At 35.2% G+C, this 23,053-nt stretch overlaps 2 protein-coding genes and 1 pseudogene across 2 annotated transcripts; all 3 read left to right on the top strand.

Annotated features, from left to right (window-relative positions):
• Positions 1–1,496: 1,496 nt before the first annotated feature.
• Positions 1,497–2,199, top strand: LOC109161767 (cysteine proteinase inhibitor B-like). Its single transcript, XM_019310271.1, has one exon. It carries the CDS (start codon positions 1,553–1,555, stop codon positions 1,991–1,993), a length of 441 nt encoding a protein of 146 aa, XP_019165816.1. The 5' UTR covers positions 1,497–1,552; the 3' UTR covers positions 1,994–2,199.
• Positions 2,200–13,769: 11,570 nt separating this feature from the next.
• On the top strand, positions 13,770–17,252 carry LOC109161929 (crooked neck-like protein 1). Its single transcript, XM_019310500.1, has 7 exons — positions 13,770–13,951; positions 14,065–15,270; positions 15,367–15,432; positions 15,574–15,718; positions 15,848–16,066; positions 16,481–16,670; positions 16,790–17,252. Exons 2-7 carry the CDS (start codon positions 14,114–14,116, stop codon positions 17,098–17,100), a joined length of 2,088 nt encoding a protein of 695 aa, XP_019166045.1. The 5' UTR covers positions 13,770–13,951; positions 14,065–14,113; the 3' UTR covers positions 17,101–17,252.
• A 3,192-nt stretch (positions 17,253–20,444) lies between these two features.
• Positions 20,445–22,991, top strand: LOC109161712 (annotated as a pseudogene).
• The last annotated feature ends 62 nt before the right edge of the window (positions 22,992–23,053 follow it).

Consider the following 23,053-nt stretch of genomic DNA (forward strand, 5'->3'; position numbering starts at 1 on the left):
GGAACACATGCTTCAATTTTGTATCAGAGCCAGACCAAAGGTCACCACTCGTAAACGACTACGGTTTATCGGTCCACGTGTTCCTCGCATATAACCATTAATGTGCAATCCAACTATCAGCTTAGGCTTTTAGTTGAGATGGAGCACATGCTTCAATTAGAAGTAAAAAATGGTAATACACATAATATTATTTTCTTTAAAAAGGAAATTAATATTTGCCAAGTATATTGTGATTTGATCATTTTAATGACAATAATGTGGTTAATTCCAAACGGAAAGATTACATACCAATTAAGGATGTATAGTAACAAGTACAACGAATATGTTAGATTGCAGTTATTAAAAAAAAAAAAAAGGAAAAATGGCACTTTTTCCCCCTGAGTTATATACCTATAGCATTTTTTCTCCCTAAATTATTGAAGTGGATGTTTTCCCCCTTGAAATGTTAAATGGACATATTTACCCTTAAATTAAATATTTAATTTATTTTTTTTCTCCAACAAATTATGACCATAATTTGGTTCAAACCAAACAAACACTATAGCAACCAAACCGAAATATTCCAATTACAATTTAAAATCGAAATTCGATATTTAGAGTTTATTAAAATTGTGAACCGGAACGGACGGTTCATGTTCCGAACTGAAAAAATAAAATACATTTATTGTTGAATTTAGACTATTTTAAAATAAAAAATAAAATTTTAAAATAAAAACGGTTCAAAATTGCGAATCGGATCCAGAATCGCCGGTTCACGGTTCAAGATTCAATTTTTTTGATACATAATTTTAATAAATTGACATTTAAATATTGAGTTCTAGATCTGAATTATAACCGGAAATTATTAATTCGATTGCTTTAGTATCCGGTTCAATTCAAATCGAACCGTGGTCATCCCTACGTATACGCAATAATTTGTTGGAGTAGTAAAATAAATAAAATGTTTACTTTAAGGGTTAAATGTCAATTTAATATATCAGGGGGAAAAAGCACCACTTTTAGAATAATTGAGGGGGCTAATATGCTTACCTAAATAACTGAGGGGGAAAAAGTGCTATAAGTATATAACTCAGGGATAAAAAGTGTTATTTTTCCAAAAAAAAAAAAAATTCCTCAAAATTTAAAGTGAAAATTGATCTAATAAAGTTATTTTCAAAATAAGTTTAATTTTTTAAAAAAATTAAAAAGGTAAAAAATTAATCTAAAAAACTACTTCGTATTTACCAAGCATCTATATTAATGGTTGGACTAAATTAAACACTTGAATTTAATCATAAAAAAGGTGTTTAATTTAATTTAAGAAAAGAAGCTAAGCTAAAAGCTATGCAGCCAAACAATATCATAATCTTATTTTCATTTAGACAATTTGATTTGAAAGGTGATGAGGTGTATTGAAAACGCGGCAGTGCGTAGATGCTGCCACAATCACCCTCGTCTTCTTACGTGTCCTCACACCATTCTCCTACATAAACCCTTCTCTTCCCATCCCCTTCCAGCCAATGTTTATTATCTGCCAATAATTCAATTCCACTATCAAAACCTGCAAATTAAAATGGAAAAGGCAACACTACTTATTAAGCTTCCGCTTCTTACCCTCTTTCTGCTAGTATCATCAGCCTCGTCTTCGGCACAGGCGAACGCCGCCGGACGGAAGGTGGGCGGGAGGACAGAGGTGAAGGACGTGAAGAACAACGAGGAGGTTCAAGAATTGGGAAGATATTGCGTGCGCGAGTACAATAAGGTCCTGCAGGAGAAACAAGGCGGCGGCGGCTTGCTTAGCTTCTCGGAGGTGGTCAAGGCGGAGACGCAGGTGGTTTCCGGGTTCAAGTACTACCTCAAGATCTCCGCCGCCAGCTCCGGCGGCGCTCGAAGGATTTACGATGCTGTTGTAGTGGTCAAGCCCTGGGCCGCCGATTCTAGGGAGCTTCTCGACTTTGCACCCTCTCCCGACTCCGACCACCCAAGTAAACAATTCCTTGACATCTTAGTATAATCTATCTGATCTTATGATTATATAAATTATAATCATGTCGATCTCTTTTGAATGGTTATTGTTCAGTGATGAAATAAGGAAAAAGAATCACGGTCCGATCTGAAAGCTAATTAATAAGGTTGTATTTTCGGTTCAATTTTCAATTATTGAATTCTTTGACCATTTGGAGTAATAGCTAGGGAAGCCTGTATGCAACTCCAAATTAAATAAAATGTTACACCCAAACAAACAAGCCAGGAATTAAACCCTTTAATTTCCCTAGTTATACTACAATTCCAAGGGGGGCATCTGGCTAGGGGATATGATCGACGTACTATATAGGAAGATTAGAGAGAAAACGCATTAATGTTTACAATATGGACTTAAATTAAATGTGATATTGAGATCAGAGCGCGTTTTGCTCGATCAATCAAATATATAGCATTGGTTATATATATATATATATATATATGAGCAATTACGACAGACAAATTGTTATATAGTTAAGGTGAGAAAATAAGAGCTGAGATAGATAAATTAATAATAGTACAGTGCATGACATGCATGCATGTGTTATGTGTATAGGCTGACTCGCTTATGACATAAATTATCTCATAAATTATCTCTAACAATGTTAAACTTCTGTGGGCACCTCTTTTTTTTTGACTTGTTAGTCTACTCGTCTTTAATGCAGTCAACACAAGTTAAGAAATCAGTAAAGTTTAAAGTACAAAATAAAGTATTCCGTCTTTAATTAATCTTTTAATTCGTTCAAGTGCCCAATCTCTGGTGCCACTGCACAACATGCGTTGAAGAGCTTTCGTTAATATTAGATTGTTTGGTGTCAGTTTGAACATGTAAGAAATTATAAATTTCATTGTTTTGTAAATGAAGACAGATAAGACCATCAAACAATTCAATATACTATTTTCAACACAATTGCAAGTTAAATTATGAAATAATTGAAAATACTTGTTAGAAAAAGTAAATTGGAATCCTAATGATACAAGTCTATAAATTGAAACCAAATTTCATGAAAAACTTGGTACATAAAATGTACTTTCTAACACCAAAACAAAACCATTTTCTAAGATCAAATTGCATGTCCCTACAGCCTCAACCGTCAAACCTATCTTCTTAATTTTCACGTAAGATGTTTCACTCATTTGTCATTGATTATTTTATGTTTTACATATTCTGCAAAGAATTTGTAATGTGAATTGTTAAACAGGGGCGGAGGCACATTGGTAGTGCAGGGGGCCTTGGCCCCCCCTAAAAAAAAATTAATAATACTAATACTGATGAAGCTGAGGAGGATTTAGAATTAACTAGGCGTCTTGGGCCCTTGGCCCCCCTTCCTCAAAAAATTATTAATAGTATATTATTATTATTTTAGCTCCCTTCACCGAAGTATCAATCAGTATGCCGTAGAACCGTGTCCATCTTGCAAGGTAGACACGCTTCTATGTTCATAATTACTGATTTATATATTCATAATTATAAAGTTATATATTCATAATTTTTGAACTTTATATTCATCATTATTGAACTCTATATTCACAGTTACAGAACTCTATGTTCATAATTACTGAATTATATGTTCATAATTATAAAGCTATATTTCATAATTTTTGAACTTCATATTTACAATTATAGAATCTATATATTCATAATTACAAAATTATATATTCATAATTATGTTCACAATTATATGTTCATAATTTTTGAACTATATATTCATAATAATGAACAGTTTTACTATTGATTGCAATGCATCTTGTGTCATCTACTAAGTCTCTTATTCAAAATTTAAGAGATAGTGGATGTGATGAATTAGTTGCAAGTGTGAAGTTTTTTTGTAAAACTGTCAACATAATTGTGCCGAATTTTGATACTTAATATATTGCAAGAAGAGGAGGTCTAGGCATCAACAAGATGAATTAACAATTGGGCATCATTACAAATTTGATATTTTTAATGCGGTGATTAATTCTCAGGTACAAGAGTTGAGCATGCAATAGGTTTGATATGATGATAAAACAATGGAGTTAATTATTCTCAGTTCATCGTTAGATCCAAAAGAGATGCGTATATCATTCAGAATTGATGACGTTTGCAAGTTAGTAGAGAAGTTTTACCATCAAATTATGGAGTTAATTATTCTCAGTTCATCGTTATCCTCTCTCAAATTAATATTGGCCCCCGCACCAACAAATCCTGGCTCCGCCCCTAGTATTAACATATGACATATTGAATTCCAAACTAACAAAGGATGAGATTATATATTTTTTAGACTTCTTTTTATAGAAGCAGCATTTGTGTGCTTCTTTAATGTCAGCTTGAGTGGTCATTTTTTCTTTCCCTTAAACCGTAGTGGTCCAGATGGCTTTAGGCCTTGCTGTTGCGAGCACGACACTTTCCCCTTGCTTTGTAAGCAGACTCCCTTCCTCTTACACACATGATTATCAGGTCATGAATAGATCACACCATTCCTCTTTGTGTGTGTATATGAAATTTTAAAAGGATTATACTTTTGAGAGAGAGTATTTAGTGCAAAGTGCACTACACATGAATCCGAAAGTGTTATCTCCAACTTGTCAAGTTGAGCTGCAATATTCCTTAACTACATATGTGATTGTGCATATCTTTGGTGATGAAATTAAAATCAAATGGAGGTAAATTTCATGATTAAGGTGCTTGTCAAAGCTTTGTTTGAACTGACAAATTGATTATCAATGACCTTAATGTAGTCTTGGACCTCCTAAATGTGGTCAAATACCACGAATGTCACTAGAAAATCAGGACTTAATAAACAAAATGTATAGGCGATTAGATTGCTCTCATCTAGCATAATGTTTTTAGCTTATGCAGTGTTATTCGCAATGATAGTCGGCGGCTTTAAATTGTTGATATCATAGTTCATTTCTAACCCGTCAAAATAGAAGAGAATATAATATTTTCGATCACTCGTTATGATTGTTATGAAATATATTTAATATTTGGAATATCTATAAATTAAGCAGTCTTAGAGATTTAGGTAGGTAGGTATATGATAACTTTTTTTCTATCCGTAGTCTTTTAAGTATGTATTTTATAGCGTTTTGTATTCTCTTTTCTATAAGACAAAATATTCATAAATCATTTATTTCTTCGTTTTGAGACTATTAGCTTGTGACTGATTATGAGTAAATATGTATATTTATATTTTGTTCTATTCTTCAATCTGTGATAAACATATATTGACTTCGTGATATCTTTTTGCTACTGAATTTTTCAACTATATTTCCAAATTTTTACTCAACAAGCCAATTTATGAAGGCACCACCTATTTCTGAGGTAATATTGCCTAAATAATCCTTCCTTAACAGTGGTTATAGAAACATATTCACATTTTCCATTGTTTGGTTATTGCGAGTTTCTAAATAGATTTGTGTACCAAAAGCATTTTAAACAGAAGTCACTTAATCTGCCACCATTCTCCCGTTCTAAACAATCCCAATCTCAACTGGTTCACTTGTTAGAATCATACAAACCTTTCAAGGAATATGAAAGGACTAGAGCATTGTATGAGGGCGCCGCTTTTGAGCCGTACAAAACAGTATGGATAAGTTATGCAAAGTTTGAAGTTTTCAGCTTTTGAAAGATTTCTCAGACCAGCAAAAAGTCAGTCCTTTACAACATGCTAGATGTCAGAATATTAACTTACTCTTATTTTGCACTAACATTTTTATCACACCTAAGCAAAATCATTAACCAACAAACCTATTTATAACCCGCTAGAACAATTCTTATATATATTATAAAAGGAAGGTATTTTTCTATTTAAAATATTTCTTAAATTGATAAGATTAAAACAAATAAATAATACGAAACAATATATAAAAACGTTTCATCTCTATTCTATATTCCATAACATATAAAATACACCAAAATTAAATATAAACTATGATAAAATGTTTGTTATTTGTATAAGTTTGCACAATTTACATACAAATAAAATAAGAGTATTTAATAGAAAAATAAATTTATAATTGTTGTGTGTTAGTTAATATATTAGACACATATAATATCTATAACTAACAAATTATCTCTCAATTTTATTTAATATCGGCATATAATTAATATGTTAATTGAATGTTATGAATTGAATATTAATCCAAAGTGGACCCGGGCCAACAGAATAGTTTGCGAGTAGGATTCATACCACTAAATTGGGCCTCACTTAGGAATACTTGGACTAGTATACATATATTAATTTGGCCCATCTGCCCTTGCCTCAATATACCCAATCGTTATGCTGTGCATCCGTATGCACCATGCATGGTGTGGTGCATACGGATGCCAAAACGACGTCGTTTTATTAAAAAACGCGCGGTTTTCCTTTAAAAAAAATTCAGGTTCGATTCCCAGCAACAACATTATATTGTTCATTCATTCTGGAATTTTAGTTCATAGATTATGGAATTATAGTTCATCGATTATGGAATTATAGTTCATCGATTCTGAAATTTTAGTTTATAGATTATGGAATTTTAGTTCATTCATTCTGGAAATTTTAGTTCATAGATTAGATTATGGAATTATAGTTCATCGATTATGAAATTTTAGTTCATATGTTGTTGCTGGGAATCGAACCTGATTTTTTTTTAGGGGAGACGCGCGTTTTATTAAAATGACGTCGTTTTTGCATCCGTATGCACCATGCAGGGTGCATACGGATGCACAGCATAATTTGCCCTTAAAGACAAGGTATCTATCATTCTATCCCATTAATAGTACCCTGAACGCATCTCTTGAATTGCCTGTGTTTCTTTCTTTTCTTCATTTAATGATAATGATATATTGACTAGTGTTCTTGCAACCTACAGATATTCAAGAAGTACATTGAAATATAATTGCACCTAGGTAACATAGATCGTTGCCGAAAACTTTATGAGAAATACCTAGAATGGTCTTCAGAAAATTGCTATGCATGGACTAAATTTGCCGAGTTGGAGAAGTCTTTGGATGAAACAGAGCGAGCATGTGCTATTTTTTAGCTTGCAATTGACCAATCTGCATTGGACATGCCAGAATTACTGTGGAAGGTATTTCAGCGAATTTTTCTATATTCTCACATGATTTCTTGGGGTTGCTAGTAAGGGCCTAGCAGTTCTATGCTTAATCTCATTTTACTTGCATGTGTCTTTTGGGGTGATTTCTTTTCTAGGTGAAAATCAAATCAGTTTCTGGTTTAGATTCCTTTTAAACACACAAGGGAAAGTGATTATGAATATGTGAATTTCAATATCCTCTTGAGTTTTTACTTATTTCAATGCATATTATGTAATGATTAATGGGTGACTTTAGGTCCAAGGACATTAAAACATTTGGAACCGGGGATGTGCTTACTGTAATTGCAAAGTTCTTTCTACGTTTTGGGACTACTATATGTAGCTTGTGATTGATTGTGATTAAATATGTATATTTATATTTTGTTCTATTCTTCAATCTGTGATAGGCATATATTAATTTCGAGATATCAAAAGGTGAATATGAAAGGAGTAAAGCATTGTATGGATAAGTTATGCAAAGTTTGAAACTTCCTCTGTTGAAGTCAGCCCTAAACCGAAAAAGAATGTTTACAACAGGCTAGAGGTCAGAATATCTGAACTTGCTCTTGTTTTACACTAGCATCTTTTTCACACCTAAGCTAAATCATTAACCAACATTTTTTTTCTTTCTTTCATGTACCAGGGGTCTTTGAAAGGGCACTAGTTTACTGAGAATGGCTAAACATGGAAAACAGCTTCGGTGATGTTGGGGATGTTGGATTGGTCCATGCCAAACTACCTAAAAAACTCAAAAAGAGGCCACAAATAGAAACTGATGATGGTCCAGGGTATGAGAAATACATAGATTACCTATTCCCTGAAGAGACACCCACCACTAGCTTCTTCTAAACTTATAATCATTTTTAGACTTGGAGGCAGTTTAGTTTGGAAAAGCAAAATATATGTTAAGAATGGCTAGCTTCTGAACTTGTAATCATTTGTAGAATCACTGTTACAATACAGGAATCCAATATAATCATTTGTGGAACATGAATATCAGGTACATTTTTAATATATTAAAGGCTAAAGTGTCATCCCGCACCAGGAACCAATCTTGATTATTCATGCCGCACCATGAATTTTAATAAGTGATATTTTGAACCATAAACTAATTTATTTTTTCCACCTAGCACTTTTTGTAGGTTACCCAGTAATGAGTATGACATGGCGCCGATTTCAGCTGCTGATGTGGTGATTTGTTAATGACTTGGCTTTAATTAAATGAAATGGCGTCCACGTAAGCTTAATTAAATAATTTTTTTTTTAAAAAAAAAAACAAAGAATCGGTTGACTAGCTAGACTGCTCGGAAGATGAGAACGGTCGAACCATTAAGCGGTGCCATCCTCTTCAGCTCCCCTCCAGCTCCCCTCCAGCTCCTTGCGATCCTGCCCCAGTTCCAATGGCTTCAAGCCGTAATTATAGAAGGCGTTCCAGTTGAAGGATGCGTCCGACGACAAATACTTGAGGCACGAATTGCTCCTTAACCATAGCTTTCTGCTTTCCACAACACACAATCTTCGATCAGAAAATAAAAAGCCAAACCAGTAGCAAGTCAGCAACTCCCTAGCCGGCGAGAAGGAATTGAAGATGGCAGCAGACGCGTGGACAGTAGGTTCTTCACCGGCGACCAACGATGGATCTTCCTCGACGAACCGTCGGCAATAGCGAGCTGCAAATCGACGATGGCTGGTCTCCTTGACGATGACGGTGACGTGAGCAAGGAAGCAGGTCCCACGATTTTGGTTCCTTTCCGGCGATGGTCCTACCTATCTTGCCATTCAATCCGAGCCTCCTGGTTCCGTTATAGGGACCTCAACGGCAGTTTTGGAGCATCTGGTAGCCAAAGTTAAAAGATATATAGTTTTCAAAGTGAAAGAGGATATTAGAGATCGGTTGTGTACGGGAAAAGAAGAAAAAAGTTGATGGAAAAATGTGGAACTAACCCATTAAAATATATTATATTACACCGTATATATTATTCTAGCTTTGGAAATGCATGGTGGAAGAACAAGATGCTAATTACAGACTGTAATACCATGGGCCCTGCAGAATTCGATTAATCCTCAACAATCAACCCCCGGCAGCCAGCACCAGCCCGTTCTCGCCGTCTTCGTCGACGACAAATTCCTGGGCGGGATCGAGACGTCATGGCTTGTCATATCAACGGCACTCTCATCCCTCTCCTTAAAGATGCCGGAGCTCTCTGGCTCTGATCCCAACCCATACATATCCATTCCCATTAACATAGAATATACTATTATGCATGCTTCTGGGAGGGAGAGTCATATCATGGTGTTTCAGGGGACAAACACAAACATTAAAAAGATGAAGGACAACATGGCGGTGGTGAAGCGGTCGAGAGATCCGTGTGTAGATTTCAGGGCATCAAATGTTGGAGATGATAATGGAGAAACATATGTTTGGAGGCGGCGAAAATTCTGAGATGGCTTCCGCCGCGAAAAAATAGATTTTTTTTTAAAGAATAACAAATTCCATGTTAGCATGAGATTACAGGAAACCTGTATGAAACTTACAAAAAGTGCTATATGGAAAAAATAAATTAGTTTATGTCTTGAAATATCACTTATAAAAGCTCATGGTGCGGTATGAATAATATGGATTGGTTCATGGTGTGGGATGACATTTTAGCCTATATTAAAAGTACATTATTTTTGTACTAAAGGTACATTATACAAAATAATGTACCCTTAGTATATTAAAATTATACTTTTTATTTATGGTCCAATTGTGTAGACTATGATCCATACAATAATGATTGTCTGACTAGGAATATGATCGATGAATATAGGAAGATCAGAGAGAAAACGCATTAATGGTTACAATATGAACTTAAATTAAATGTGATATTGAGAGCGCATTTTGCTCAATCAAATATATAGCATTGGTTATATAGGAACAATTACAGAAATAGTTATATTTTTAAGTTCTACAATCATTTTATATATGTAGAATTTTTGGAGCTTAGTTCAAAAATTTTAGATATATGAAATAAGCATGTTTAATTTATAAATTATACTAGGAGATAACGAATTGATATTCATTATTAAAATACAAAAATAAGTAAATTGTTGTCAAAATTATCAAATATAAAAGAAGAAAAAACTTGTAACAGTTTTGGTCTATAAATTATGTAAACTCAAACCCTGCCTTAAAATTTTAAAATGTAATTTTTGTCCCTTCATTTTTATTATTTTTTTTTTAATTTGTGCTTTTAGTTCCTTATATATGGATTTCGTTAGCTCCTATTGAAAAGTTAATTTGGTTATTTGAGTATCAACTTGTATTTTACGTCTCTGGCCTTATTACACCATTGATAGTAGGAGAAGAAATTAAAGAAGAAGATTTCTTCAATTATATGTCTCCTAATATACTTGCATTCTTTCCATGCTCGAGTTATTTAAACTCGCGCTCGAACTAATTAATTATATTCCATAATAATAAAGTCAAATTTAATGAACCCTAATAATTTATAAGTATTATGATTTGCTTACTAAACATTTTTTCATCAGAATACACTTCAATAAATTATATATCTCCAATTTATTTACAGGCGAATATTATGTTAATTGAATGTTATGAATTGAATATTGTTTTTTGTTTGATGGATTAAATTGTACATGGTATGTTTTATTTATTTTTTATACAGCTTTTTTTAAAAAAAAAAAAAAAAAATCCAAACATTTTATTAAACCTCCCACGTAAGAAATACAAAAGGGAAGAGATTGATCCAAACTAAAGCATCAAATAAATGGAACAAACTCGCTGAACAAGAATCAAAATGTATACGTAAACTCATAGTGACTATGTGCTTCTCTTGAACTTGAGCTCCATTGCACCCCTAGCGTGCTCAAATCGCTCAACATATCCATCATCATCTAAGTCTAAAAACTCAATGCTCGGCTCATAATCTGAATTTGAATTCAGGTCGGCCGAATGTAGCTCTGACGTGATCTTTGACTAAACAAGCCCTCCAAATCCCTCAACCCTAATAGTATAGTCACAATCAACCTAAGTAATGCCAACGGGTTTGCGATCTTCATGTCTAAGATAATAGAAAATTCCCAAGTCTTATTTCAATTCAAACTTATAGGGAGTCTATAAAGTCAGACGATATTCAATCAACATTTTTAAAGAGTCATATACTCATATTCAATTAAGACTTTTAAATATTCTTTAAAAGTCGTCATTATTCAAAAAGTTATGAACTTTTGTAGACTTTTTAATTTCAGGACTTTTGTTGACTTTTCATTCTCAAATATAAATAGTTGAAATACAATCATCAACCCCAATATATCAATTTTTTTTTTACCAACTCTGACAGGGCGTTTGGTTGGAAGGGGGAAATTACGTGGGAAAGGAATTGCAATTCCATGTGAGATGAATTACTGGGAATAAAGTGGAAATTTAAATTACCGTGTTTGGTTTACAGGAATAGAATTACTGGGAATTTCAATTCTAATATTTGGTATACATGGGAATTGAAAGGGAATAAGTAGTATAAAGTCCAAAATGTCCATTGTTGTTGTGGTATTAATTTTAGGTTAAAAAAAGAGGGATAATTTTGTCTCATCACTAGTTTTTTTCTTCCCAAAATCCCAGGGATACATGGAATTTTTTTTGAAGGTGTACATGGAATTCTAATTCCATGAAAATTGGGGAATTGCAATTCCTTCCAACCAAACGAAGAAATTTTATGGCATTTGGAATTAGTGAGAATTAACAGGGCGTTTGGTTGGAGGGATTTTAAATTCCCTTCCCACTTAATTCCCACCTAATTCCAAAAGCCATTAAATTCCGTAGTTTGGTTGGAGGGAATTGCAATTCCATGGAATTGCAATTCCCCCATTTTCATGGAATTAAAATCCCATGTCCCCCATGAGATTTTAATTCCCGGAAAAAAAAGATAGCGATGAGTCAAAATTACCCCTTCCTTTTTTAACCTAAAATTAATGTCTAACAACAATAATGGACATTTTTGACTTTATACTACTTATTCCCTTTCAATTCCCATGTATACCAAATATTGGAATTGAAATTCCCAGTAATTCTATTCATATCAACCAAACACTGGAATTTAAATTTCCACTTTATTCCCAGTAATTCAACTCCCATGGAATTACAATTCCTTTCCCACATAATTCTCCCCCTCCAACCAAACACCATGTAATTGTTTTTCTCTCTCTATTTAAACTCTATTTTTTCTCCCTATTTAAACTTTATAAACCTATCTAAATTCAATAAAATTATTTTTTTTCTTCATACCTAAACTCTACGATTTTTTTTCTCTCCTAAGTTTTACCATCTTCCTATTTTTTTTTTTTAAATAATATTATTTTTACTTAATTATTGCTTGTTTATTTTGATTTTTATTTTTTTTTCAATGATTTTTTTATCCTTAATTTCTAAACTTTATGTACGAACTTTTCTTTGTAACTTCTAAACTTTATCTAATTCTCCCTAAATACAGGAACAAAACAAATTTTTTCATCTATCATTGTCAAATTTTACTATATGTTTCATAATATTCATATAAATACTTATATATATATTTATTTTTTTTATGTTTATATTCGTAATATTTTTTTTTTAAACAATAGATTACTACGAATAGCGAACTACCGTTCGCAACAATAATTTGAGGTTACAAACAATAATTTCTTGTTGTTGTTTGCAGTCTCAAATTACTATTGTAAATAATAGTTTTTGCTTTATACCTAGCAGTTAGGCTTGGACATTTCGATTCGGTTTAACCGAATCGATTCGAACCGAACCGATTCGAACGGTCTTAAATCGAAGTACTGATCGGTAATTGGTTTAGAAAAACCGATTAATTTGGTTGGTTCGGACCGAAAACTGATCGTTTTTTTAAGAGTAAATACCCAAAATGGTCCCTCGACTATAGCTGAATTCACAAATTGGTTCTCGACTTTTAATTTCAACCAATTAAGTCCTTAACTTTGCAATTTTAACACAATTTGGTCATTTGTCTATTTGACCGTTTGTTGACTGCGCTTTTTTAGGATATATATGTAATTTCATGGTCCATCGTCGGTTTTTTAAGGTTCCGGTTGCAATTATAGACTGCACTGTTACATTTGAATCCACTGCCGGCGCTGCACCCCATGACGGAGAGATTATAGCTTTTGATAGATAGATCGCCGAAGTCCCTGGAGACCTGGAGTGGCTCTTCGAGAAAGCCGTGACTCCAAGCAATGTAGGCAAGCTGAACCGGCTCGGGATCCCCAAGCAGCAAGCGGAGAAGCACTTCCCCCCTTCGAAACGGCGCTGTCACCTCCAAGAGCGTTCTCTAAGCTGAACGGGCTCGTGATCCCCAAGCAGCAAGCGGAGAAGCACTTCCCCCTCCGAAACAACGATGTCACCTCCAAGAGCGTTCTCTTGAGCTTTGCACGTGAAACTACATATATATCCTCAAAGATCGCGGTCAACAAACGGTCAAATAGATGGAGGACCAAATTGTGTCAAAATTGCAAAGTTAAGGATTTAATTGGTTGAAATTGAAAGTCGAGGACCAGTTTGTGAATTTAGCTATAGTCGAGGGACCATTTTGGATATTTACTCTTTTTTTAATAACTATATATATTATTTATAATTTATAATTTATAAATAAAATAATACTCCGTAATTAATAAATATTTTTTTTAGAACAACCCTAACTCCCTAAGTCAGTAAGTCGTATACCAAAATCCCAAACCGACAGCCAAGCCCTCCGCCCTCGCCACTGTCCGACGACACTCACGCCCTCCGCCCTCCGCCCTCCGCCCTCTCCACTTCGCGACCGCAGCCAACACTCGTCCACTCGCCTGATCACGGCTGAAGGGCACCGGCGACCAAAGAGGACGAGAGGTAATGTTTGCCTTGACAATGTCTTGTTTCAAAATTCATAGTTTCTTGTTAAACCCTAGTTCATAGTCTTTAAAAACCTCTAAGATAAATAAGTTTTGATAATCCTCTATCAGGTTCTCGGAAAACAATTCCCGAACTCCACCTCTATTATAATCAGCAGCTATGGTGAAAGACAAGGAATCTGATCCAAATTTAGGGTACCTCACCCGCAAAGAAACGGAGGTCAAGCTGCCAAGGCCTACCCGGGTAAAGAATAAAACCCCTGCCCCGATTCAAATCACCGCGGAGCAAATTCTCCGCGAGTCGAGGGAGAGACAGGAGGCAGAAATTCGGCCACCGAAGCAGAAAATTACTGATTCCAGTGAACTTGCTGACTACCGCCTCCAGAAGCGCAAGGAGTTTGAGGACCAAATCCGCCGTGTGCGGTGGAACAAAGGTGTCTGGGTCAAGTATGCTAGGTGGGAGGAGTCCCAGAAGGACTTCAACCGCGCCCGCTCGGTTTGGGAGCGGGCGCTGGAGATTTTCTATCGTGAGCCAACAATTTGGCTTAATTATGCAGAGGTGGAGATGAAGAATAAGTTCATAAACCATGCTCGGAATGTGTGGGACAGAGCTGTTACTCTCTTGCCTAGGGTTGATCAGCTTTGGTATAAATACATTCACATGGAGGAGATGTTGGGGAATGTTGCGGGTGCTAGGCAGGTATTCGAGAGATGGATGGCCTGGCAGCCTGACCAACAGGGTTGGCTCTCTTATATCAAGTTTGAGCTAAGGTATAATGAGGTTGATCGTGCTAGAGAAATATTTGAAAGGTTTGTTCAGTGCCATCCAAAAGTGGGTGCATGGATTAGATATGCCAAGTTTGAGATGAAAAATGGGGAGGTTGCCCGGGCTAGGAGTTGTTATGAGAGGGCAGTGGATAAGTTGGCTGATGACGAGGAGGCAGAGCAGTTGTTTGTGTCATTTGCAGAGTTCGAAGAGATGTGCAAAGAGGCAGAGAGGGCTAGGTGCATATATAAGTTTGCACTCGATCATATACCAAAAGGCCGGGCTGAGGATTTATATAAGAAGTATGTGGCTTTTGAGAAGCAATATGGTGATAAGGATGGCATTGAGGATGCTATTGTTGGGAAGAGGAGGTTTCAATATGAGGATGAGGTTAGAAAGAATCCACATAATTATGATGCGTGGTTTGATTATATACGACTGGAGGAAAGTGTGGGAATCAAGGAGAGGATTAGAGAGGTCTATGAGAGAGCGATTGCTAATATACCTCCTGCTGAAGAGAAACGGTATTGGCAGAGATATATTTACTTGTGGTAAGCCATAGTGGTCTCATATTAATATTGTCTCTTTTAATGTTATTATTGAAATTTTATTAGCTGTTACTGATTGGCTAAATTTTGTATGCTTAGGATTAATTATGCTTTATATGAGGAACTTGATGCACAAGACATGGAACGCACTAGAGAAGTCTACACGTAAGATGCCTTCACTCTATTAATGTAGTGTGTATTGTTTTTCTAAAGTTGTTTACAGAGTATAGTAAAGCCTCAGAATCACTCATCAAATATATAAGCTTTTTAGAATATACAATAAATTTTGTATTTTACTATTGCCAGGGTATGTCTGAATTTGATCCCTCATCAGAAATTTTCGTTTGCCAAGATTTGGTTATTAGCTGCCCAGTTTGAAATACGTCAGTTAAGGCTGAAAGCTGCCAGATTGATCCTTGGACGGGCAATTGGAATGGCTCCTAAAGACAAGGTGTCTTTCATTCTATCCATTAATAGTACCCTGAACTCATCTCTTGGATTGCCTGTGTTTCTCTTTCTTTTCTTTCTTTTCTTCATTTAATGATAATGATCTATTGACTAGTGTTCTTGCAACCTACAGATATTCAAAAAGTACATTGAAATAGAATTGCACCTAGGTAACATAGATCGTTGCCGAAAACTTTATGAGAAATACCTAGAATGGTCTCCAGAAAACTGCTATGCATGGACTAAATTTGCCGAGTTGGAGAAGTCTTTGGATGAAACAGAGCGAGCCCGGGCTATTTTTGAGCTTGCAATTGACCAACCTGCATTGGACATGCCAGAATTACTATGGAAGGTATTTCAGCTAATTTTTCTATATTCTCACATGATTTCTTGGGGTTGCTAGTAAGGGCCTAGCAGTTCTATGCGTAATCTCATTTTACTTGCATGTGCCTTTTGGGGTGATTTCTTTTCTAGGTGAAAATCAAATCGGTTTCTGGTTTAGATTCCCCATATATAAACACACAAGGGAAAAGTGATTATGAACAAGTGCATTTCAATATCCTCTTGAGTTTTTACTTATTTTAATGCATATTATGTAATGATTAATGGGTGATTTTAGGTCCAAGGACATTAAAACATTTGGAACTGGGGATGTGCATACTGTAATTGCAAAGTTCTTTCTTCGTTTGGGACTATATGTAGCCTGTGACTAATTGTGATTAAATATGTATATTTATATTTTGTTCTATTCTTCAATCTATGATAGGCATATATTGACTTCGAGATATCAGAAGGTGAATATGAAAGGACTAGAGCATTGTATGAGCGGCTTTTGAGCCGCACAAAACACTTGAAAGTATGGATTAGTTATGCAAAGTTTGAAGGGGATTCCTCAAACTCAGACCAGCAAGAAGTCAGTCCTGAACAGAAAAAAGAATGTTTACAACGGGCTAGAGGTCAGAAATCTGAACTTGCTCTTGTTTTACACTAGCTTTTTTTTCACACCTAACCTAAATCATTAACCAACTTTTTTTACCTAAATCATTAACCAACTTTTTTTTCGTTGATGTACCAGGGGTCTTTGAAAGGGCACTAGTTTACTTTAGAACTTCAGCACCTGAATTAAAAGAGGAGAGGGCGATGCTTTTAGAAGAATGGTTAAACATGGAAAGCAGCTTTGGTGATGTCGGCGATGTTGGATTGGTCCGTGCCAAACTACCTAAAAAACTCAAAAAGAGGCGGCAAATAGAAACTGAGGATGGTCCAGCAGGGTATGAGGAATACATAGATTACCTATTCCCTGAAGAGACACAGACCACAAATCTTAAAATTTTGGAAGCTGCATATAAATGGAAGAAGCAAAAGATATCTACTGATGATGACTAGCTTCTGAACTTATAATCATTTTTAGACTTGGGGCAGTTTAGTTTGGAAAAAGCAAAAGATATCTGTTGAGAATACCTAGCTTCTGAACTTGTAATCATTTTTAGAATTTGGCTGGTTTGGTAAAGGAGATCATGAAAATTCTGTTTTTAGTATTTCTTGAAAATTTGGTTTTGTATAAAAGCAAGAAATTTATGTTTTATTGTCAATGTGATGTTATGACTTTTATTTGTTTCAGTTTTTGTTTATTTTATGAATGTTAATTTGTTAGATACAATAGAGGGATTAGACAAGGTGATCCTATATCCCCTTCCTTTTCATCATTGTAGCTGAAGGTTTTAGTGCTATGTTAAAGGAATTGAGAGGAAAAATTTATGGTATCTCTGTTGCTAGGAATGCCCCCACTGTTAGCCACCTTTTCTTTGCAGATAATAGTTACATTTTTTCAAGGCTAATCTCAGCTATGCTTCCAGTCTGAAACATTTACTCTAGGAGTATGAAAAGGCTTCTGGACAGAGCATAAATTTCAACAAATCAGCCATTATATTCAGCAGGAATGTGGAAGAGAGTGAAATAATGAGAATGAGTGGGATTCTCGGAGTCCAAAGCAGTGAAAGATCAAGTCGTTATCTTGGGCTTCCAGTGGGATTCTGTTATGTGCTCCCGTCATGGGCAAGAAAACATAGGGAAAAAGGAAGAAAGAATAATAGTTGGAAAAGGAAAAGAAGAAGACACTGGATTTGCTTGAGACCCAAAACTCCCTTAGACCCTTTTTGGGATTAAATTTCTGCTTGTTATTATTCTGAATAATACTCTCTTTTTCTAGGGTAAAATACAACTCATAGAATGACTAAATAAGCTAAGTAATCTATTGAAATCTTCTAAATAATTAAACTACCTAAATTAATTCGAAGACTAAGAATAATAAGGTAAATAACTATTTAGTAATTTCTAAATAACTATTTATTAGTTTCTAAATAACTATTTAGTTATTTATTAATATATAAAATAAGACTTCCTCAAAGCATGTATTGGTCTTGGCTTTAGGAATCTTCATCATTTCCGTTAATGGCTAATGCAACGATGGCGGATCTTATTGACTCATTAGATCACAAGTGGAAGTGGGGCAAAGAGTCCATCAGATTGATCTTCAACCAGAGAGATGCTGAACTGATTTTGAAGATTCCGCTCCCTAGACAACAGATGCATGACAAGATTATATGGGGTCCTGGAACTGATGGCCAATTCTATGTGAAAAAGCTGTTATAGAGCAATATGTGGTGAACTAAATGAGAATGAGACCCAAGACTAGAGCAGAATTTGGTTAAGCAAAATACCCCAGAAGGTAAAAACTTTTCTCTGGCAAGCTTGCACCATGACTCGTCCTACTAAAGATCTGCTGAAATCTAAATGTGTAAACTGTGATGAGAGGTGTCTTCTGTGTTTGTATGTAGGGTGGATTATTAAATTTTTGTGGTCCGGTTCTGGTAAATAAATGAGACCCTACAAAAAGCGCAATCTTTAAAACTAATAACATGATTTTTTCTAATAATAATAATATTAATAATATTAATAATCTGATCTTTGGTGATGAAAAACTCGGGCAATCATCAGGTCTGTTCTGCGCCTCATCATTGGGCCGTAGAAGGGCCCTGATTTTTGGCCCTGATCGGAAGTTTCGATGGCGTCTATTGGTCCAAACCACCGGATTTGTTGAGTTACCGTTGAGGCTGAGTGTATAAAAGGGAGGCCAATGTTGTCGTTCATCAATCGTTATGCCGTGCATCCGTATGCACCATGCTTGGTGCATCCGGATGCAAAAGCGACGTCGTTTTGACGTCTAACTTAAAAAAAATAATTCAGAATTGCATAACTACACATCTACACATCCATAATTTCATCAGATCCACAATTTCATAACTATAAATCCAGAATTGCATAACTACACATCCATAATTTTATAACTATAAATCCAGAATTGCATAACTACACATCCATAACTTCATAACTATAAATCAGAATTGCATAACTACACATCCATAACTTCATAACTATAAATCAGAATTGCATAACTACACATCCATAACTTCATAACTATAAATCAGAATTGCACAACTACACATCCATAACTTCATAACTATACATCCAGAATTGCATAACTATACATCCATAATTTCATAACTAAAAATTCAAAATGAATGAACTAAGAAATGAATATCATAATGTTGTTGCTGGGAATCGAAATTGATTTTTTTTTTTTTTTTTTTTTTTAAGTAGGACGCGCGTTTTGATACAAAACGATGTCGTTTTTGCATCCGTATTCACCATGCATGGTGCATACGGATGCACAACATAATTTGCCGTCGTTCATGATCATAAAATTCACTTCGGAACAATTCCTGTCGGTACAGTTGGATTTTCCAGCAACATGCATGACCTGCATTCACTAAAGAAATATATTATCTTGGAAACCTTAAACATTACATATAGCATGCATTTACTAATATTACATTATATTTAGTGTAATAGTTTAGTATATGCAAATTCTAATACTTTTGGACAGCCAAATACATTATTTCTTGTACTGACTACATTTAATTAAAATTTTTCAATTCAAAATTTGTGTCTAGCAAAGTCACTTTGCACCTCTACATTTTAGATGTTCCTTAGCTTGCTTATAAATACCCACAAATTAGGTACAGTCTTTGTGATTTTTTTTTTTTTTTTTTTTTGTATAGTTCTCTACATTTTAAGAAACAATTACACCTACATTTTTTTTTTTTTTTTTGTAGTTAAGGACCTAACATTATTGACTTTTATTAAATTTGTAGATAATTATAAAATAATTAGTCCCAACCGAACCCTAGTTCATAGTCTTTAAAAACCCCTCAGATAAATCAGTTTTTCGGAAAACTATTCTCGAACTCTACCTCTATTACAGCTCGTTTGGTTCGCTAGAAAATATTTGAAGGGAAATGATATTGAAATTCCATTGAAAATAAATTTCAAGAAAATAGATTCAATTGTTTGGTTGGCGAAAAAGAAATTGTTGGGGATATAAATTTCATTGTTTGGTTGAGTTTGGAATTATAAGAAATAATAAGTATAATGTCAAATATAATCCTACACAACAATAATATAATAATAATAATAAGAGTAATTAATAAAGAATGGTGAAGGTAAAATTATAATATTAGTTTTTCATGAAAAACAAAATACATATGATGGGTTAGGAATTAATTTTCTTCTTTCTTAAGAAAAAAATTATTCAATAAAAAATATTTCTCATCCAATCAAACAACATAAAACATCATTTTCCATCCAACCAAACACCCCTTATATGTTTTCCATCCAACCAAACACCCCTTATAGTCAGCAGCTATGGTGAAAGACAAGGAATCAGATATTCAGATCCAAATTTAGGGTACCTCACCCGCCAAGAAACGGAGGTCAAGCTGCCAAGGCCTACCCGGGTGAAGAATAAGACCCCTGCTCCGATTCAAATCACCGCGGAGCAAATTCTCCGCGAGTCAAGGGAAGGGAGAGACAGGAGGCAGAAATCCGGCCGCCTAAGCAGAAAATTACTGATTCCAGAGAACTTGCTGACTACCGCCTCCAGAAGCGCAAGGAGTTTGAGGACCAAATCCGCCGTGTGCGGTGGAACAAGGGTGTCTGGGTGAAGTATGGTAGGTGGGAGGACTCCCAGAAGGATTTCAACCGCGCCCGCTCTGTTTGGGAGCGGGCGCTGGAGATCTTCTATCGTGAGCCAACAATTTGGCTTAATTATGCAGAGGTGGAGATGAAGAATAAGTTCATAAACCATGCTCGGAATGTGTGGGACAGAGCTGTTACCCTCTTGCCTAGGGTTAATCAGCTTTGGTATAAGTACATTCACATGGAAGAGATGTTGGGGAATGTTGCGGCCTGCGGGTGCTAGGCAGGTATTCCAGAGATGGATGGCCTGGCAGCCTGACCAACAGGGTTGGCTCTCTTATATCAAGTTTGTTCAGTGTCGTGAGTGCATGGATTAGATATGCAGATGAAAAATAGGGAGGTTGCTAGGGCTAGGAGTTGTTACGAGAAGCCAGTGGCTAAGTTGGTGGCTAAGTTGGCTGGTGAGAGGAGGCAGAAGAGTTTATAAGTTGGCAGAACAAATAACTGTTCTGCCTCCTTATCACCAGCCAACTTATCCCTTGCCCTCTCATAACAACTCCTACCCGGGCAACCTCCCTATTTTTCATTTCAAACTTGGCATATCTAATCTCCATGCATTCACCTTAGGATTTCACTGAACAATACACATAATTATGATGCCTAGTTTGTTGATTACATACGGCTGAAGGAAAGTGTGGGAATTAAGGAGATGATTAGAGAGGTCTATGAGAGAGCAATTGCTAATATATTTATTTGTGGTAAGAATAGTGGTCTCATACTAATATTATCTCTTCTAATGCTATTATTGAAATTTTACTGATTGGTTAAGTTTTTGTATGCTTACGATTAATTATGCACGCTCGAGATATGCCTCTATTAATGTAGTCTGCACATGATGTAGTGTGTATTGTTTTTCTAAAGTTGTTTCCAGAGTACAGTAAAGCTTCAGAATCACTCATCAAATATATAAGCTTTCAAGAAAGAAACATGTCGTTAGGATATACAATAAATTTTGTCTGAATTTTGTATTTTACTATTGCCCGGGAGGGTCTGAATTTTAAATTTTGTATTTTACTATTGCCCGGGAATGTCTGAATTTTATCTCACCAGAAATTTTCATTTGCCAAGATTTGGTTATTAGCTGCCCAGTTTGAAATACGTAAGTTAAGGCTGAAAGCTGCCAGATTGATCCGAACTCATCTCTTGGATTGCCTGTGTTTCTCTTTCTTTTCTTCATTTAATGATAATGATCTGTTGACTAGTATTCTTGCAACCTACAGATATTCAAGAAGTACATTGAAATAGAATTGCACCTGGGTAACATAGATCGTTGCCGAAAACACTTTATGAGAAATACCTAGAATGGTCTCCAGAAAACTGCTATGCATGGACTAAATTTGCCGAGTTGGAGAAGTCTTTGGATGAAACAGAACGAGCCCGTGCTATTTTTGAGCTTGCAATTGACCAACCTGCATTGGACATGCCAGAATTACTATGGAAGGTATTTCAGCTAATTTTTCTATATTCTCACATGATTTCTTGGGGTTGCTAGTAAGGGCCTAGCAGTTCTATGCTTAATCTCATTTTACTTGCATGTGTCTTTTGGGGTGATTTCTTTTCTAGGTGAAAATCAAATCAGTTTCTGGTTTAGATTCCATATAAACACACAAGGGAAAGTGATTATGAACATGTGCATTTCAATATCCTCTTGAGTTTTTACTTATTTCAATGCATATTATGTAATGATTAATGGGTGATTTTAGGTCCAAGGACATTAAAACATTTGGAACTGGGATGTGCTTACTGTGCAAAGTTCTTTCTTCGTTTTGGGACTACTATATGTAGCCTGTGACTGATTGTGAGTGATTAAATATGTATATTTATATTTTGTTCTATTCTTCAATCTGTGATAGGCATATATTGACTTCGAGATATCAAAAGGTGAATATGAAAGGACTAGAGCATTGTATGAGCGGCTTTTGAGCCGCACAAAACACTTGAAAGTATGGATAAGTTATGCAAAGTTTGAAGCTTCAGCTGTTGAAGTCAGCCCTGAACAAAAAAGAATGTTTACAACGGGCTAGAGTTTAGAATATCTGAACTTGCTCTTGTTTTACACTAGCATTTTTTTCCACACCTAAGCTAAATCATTAACCAACATTTTTTTTCTTCTTTCATGTACCATGGGTCTTTGGAAGGGCACTAGTTTACTTTAGAACTTCGGCACCTGAATTAAAAGAGGAGAAAAGAGGGGAGGGCGATGCTTTTAGAAGAATGGCTAAACATGGAAAGCAGCTTGGGT

Source organism: Ipomoea nil, unplaced genomic scaffold, assembly GCF_001879475.1.
Source record: "Ipomoea nil cultivar Tokyo-kokei standard unplaced genomic scaffold, Asagao_1.1 scaffold2926, whole genome shotgun sequence".
In the NCBI taxonomy this organism is placed as follows: domain Eukaryota; kingdom Viridiplantae; phylum Streptophyta; class Magnoliopsida; order Solanales; family Convolvulaceae; genus Ipomoea; species Ipomoea nil.

Coding starts and splice junctions, on each gene's coding strand:
- LOC109161929 (XM_019310500.1), top strand. CDS start 14,114: ATGGTGAAAGACAAGGAATCTGATCCAAATTTAGGGTACCTCACCCGC. Junction 15,433..15,573: donor CGCACTAGAGAAGTCTACAC/GTAAGATGCCTT, acceptor TACTATTGCCAG/GGTATGTCTGAATTTGATCC. Junction 15,719..15,847: donor GAATGGCTCCTAAAGACAAG/GTGTCTTTCATT, acceptor TGCAACCTACAG/ATATTCAAAAAGTACATTGA.
- LOC109161767 (XM_019310271.1), top strand. CDS start 1,553: ATGGAAAAGGCAACACTACTTATTAAGCTTCCGCTTCTTACCCTCTTT.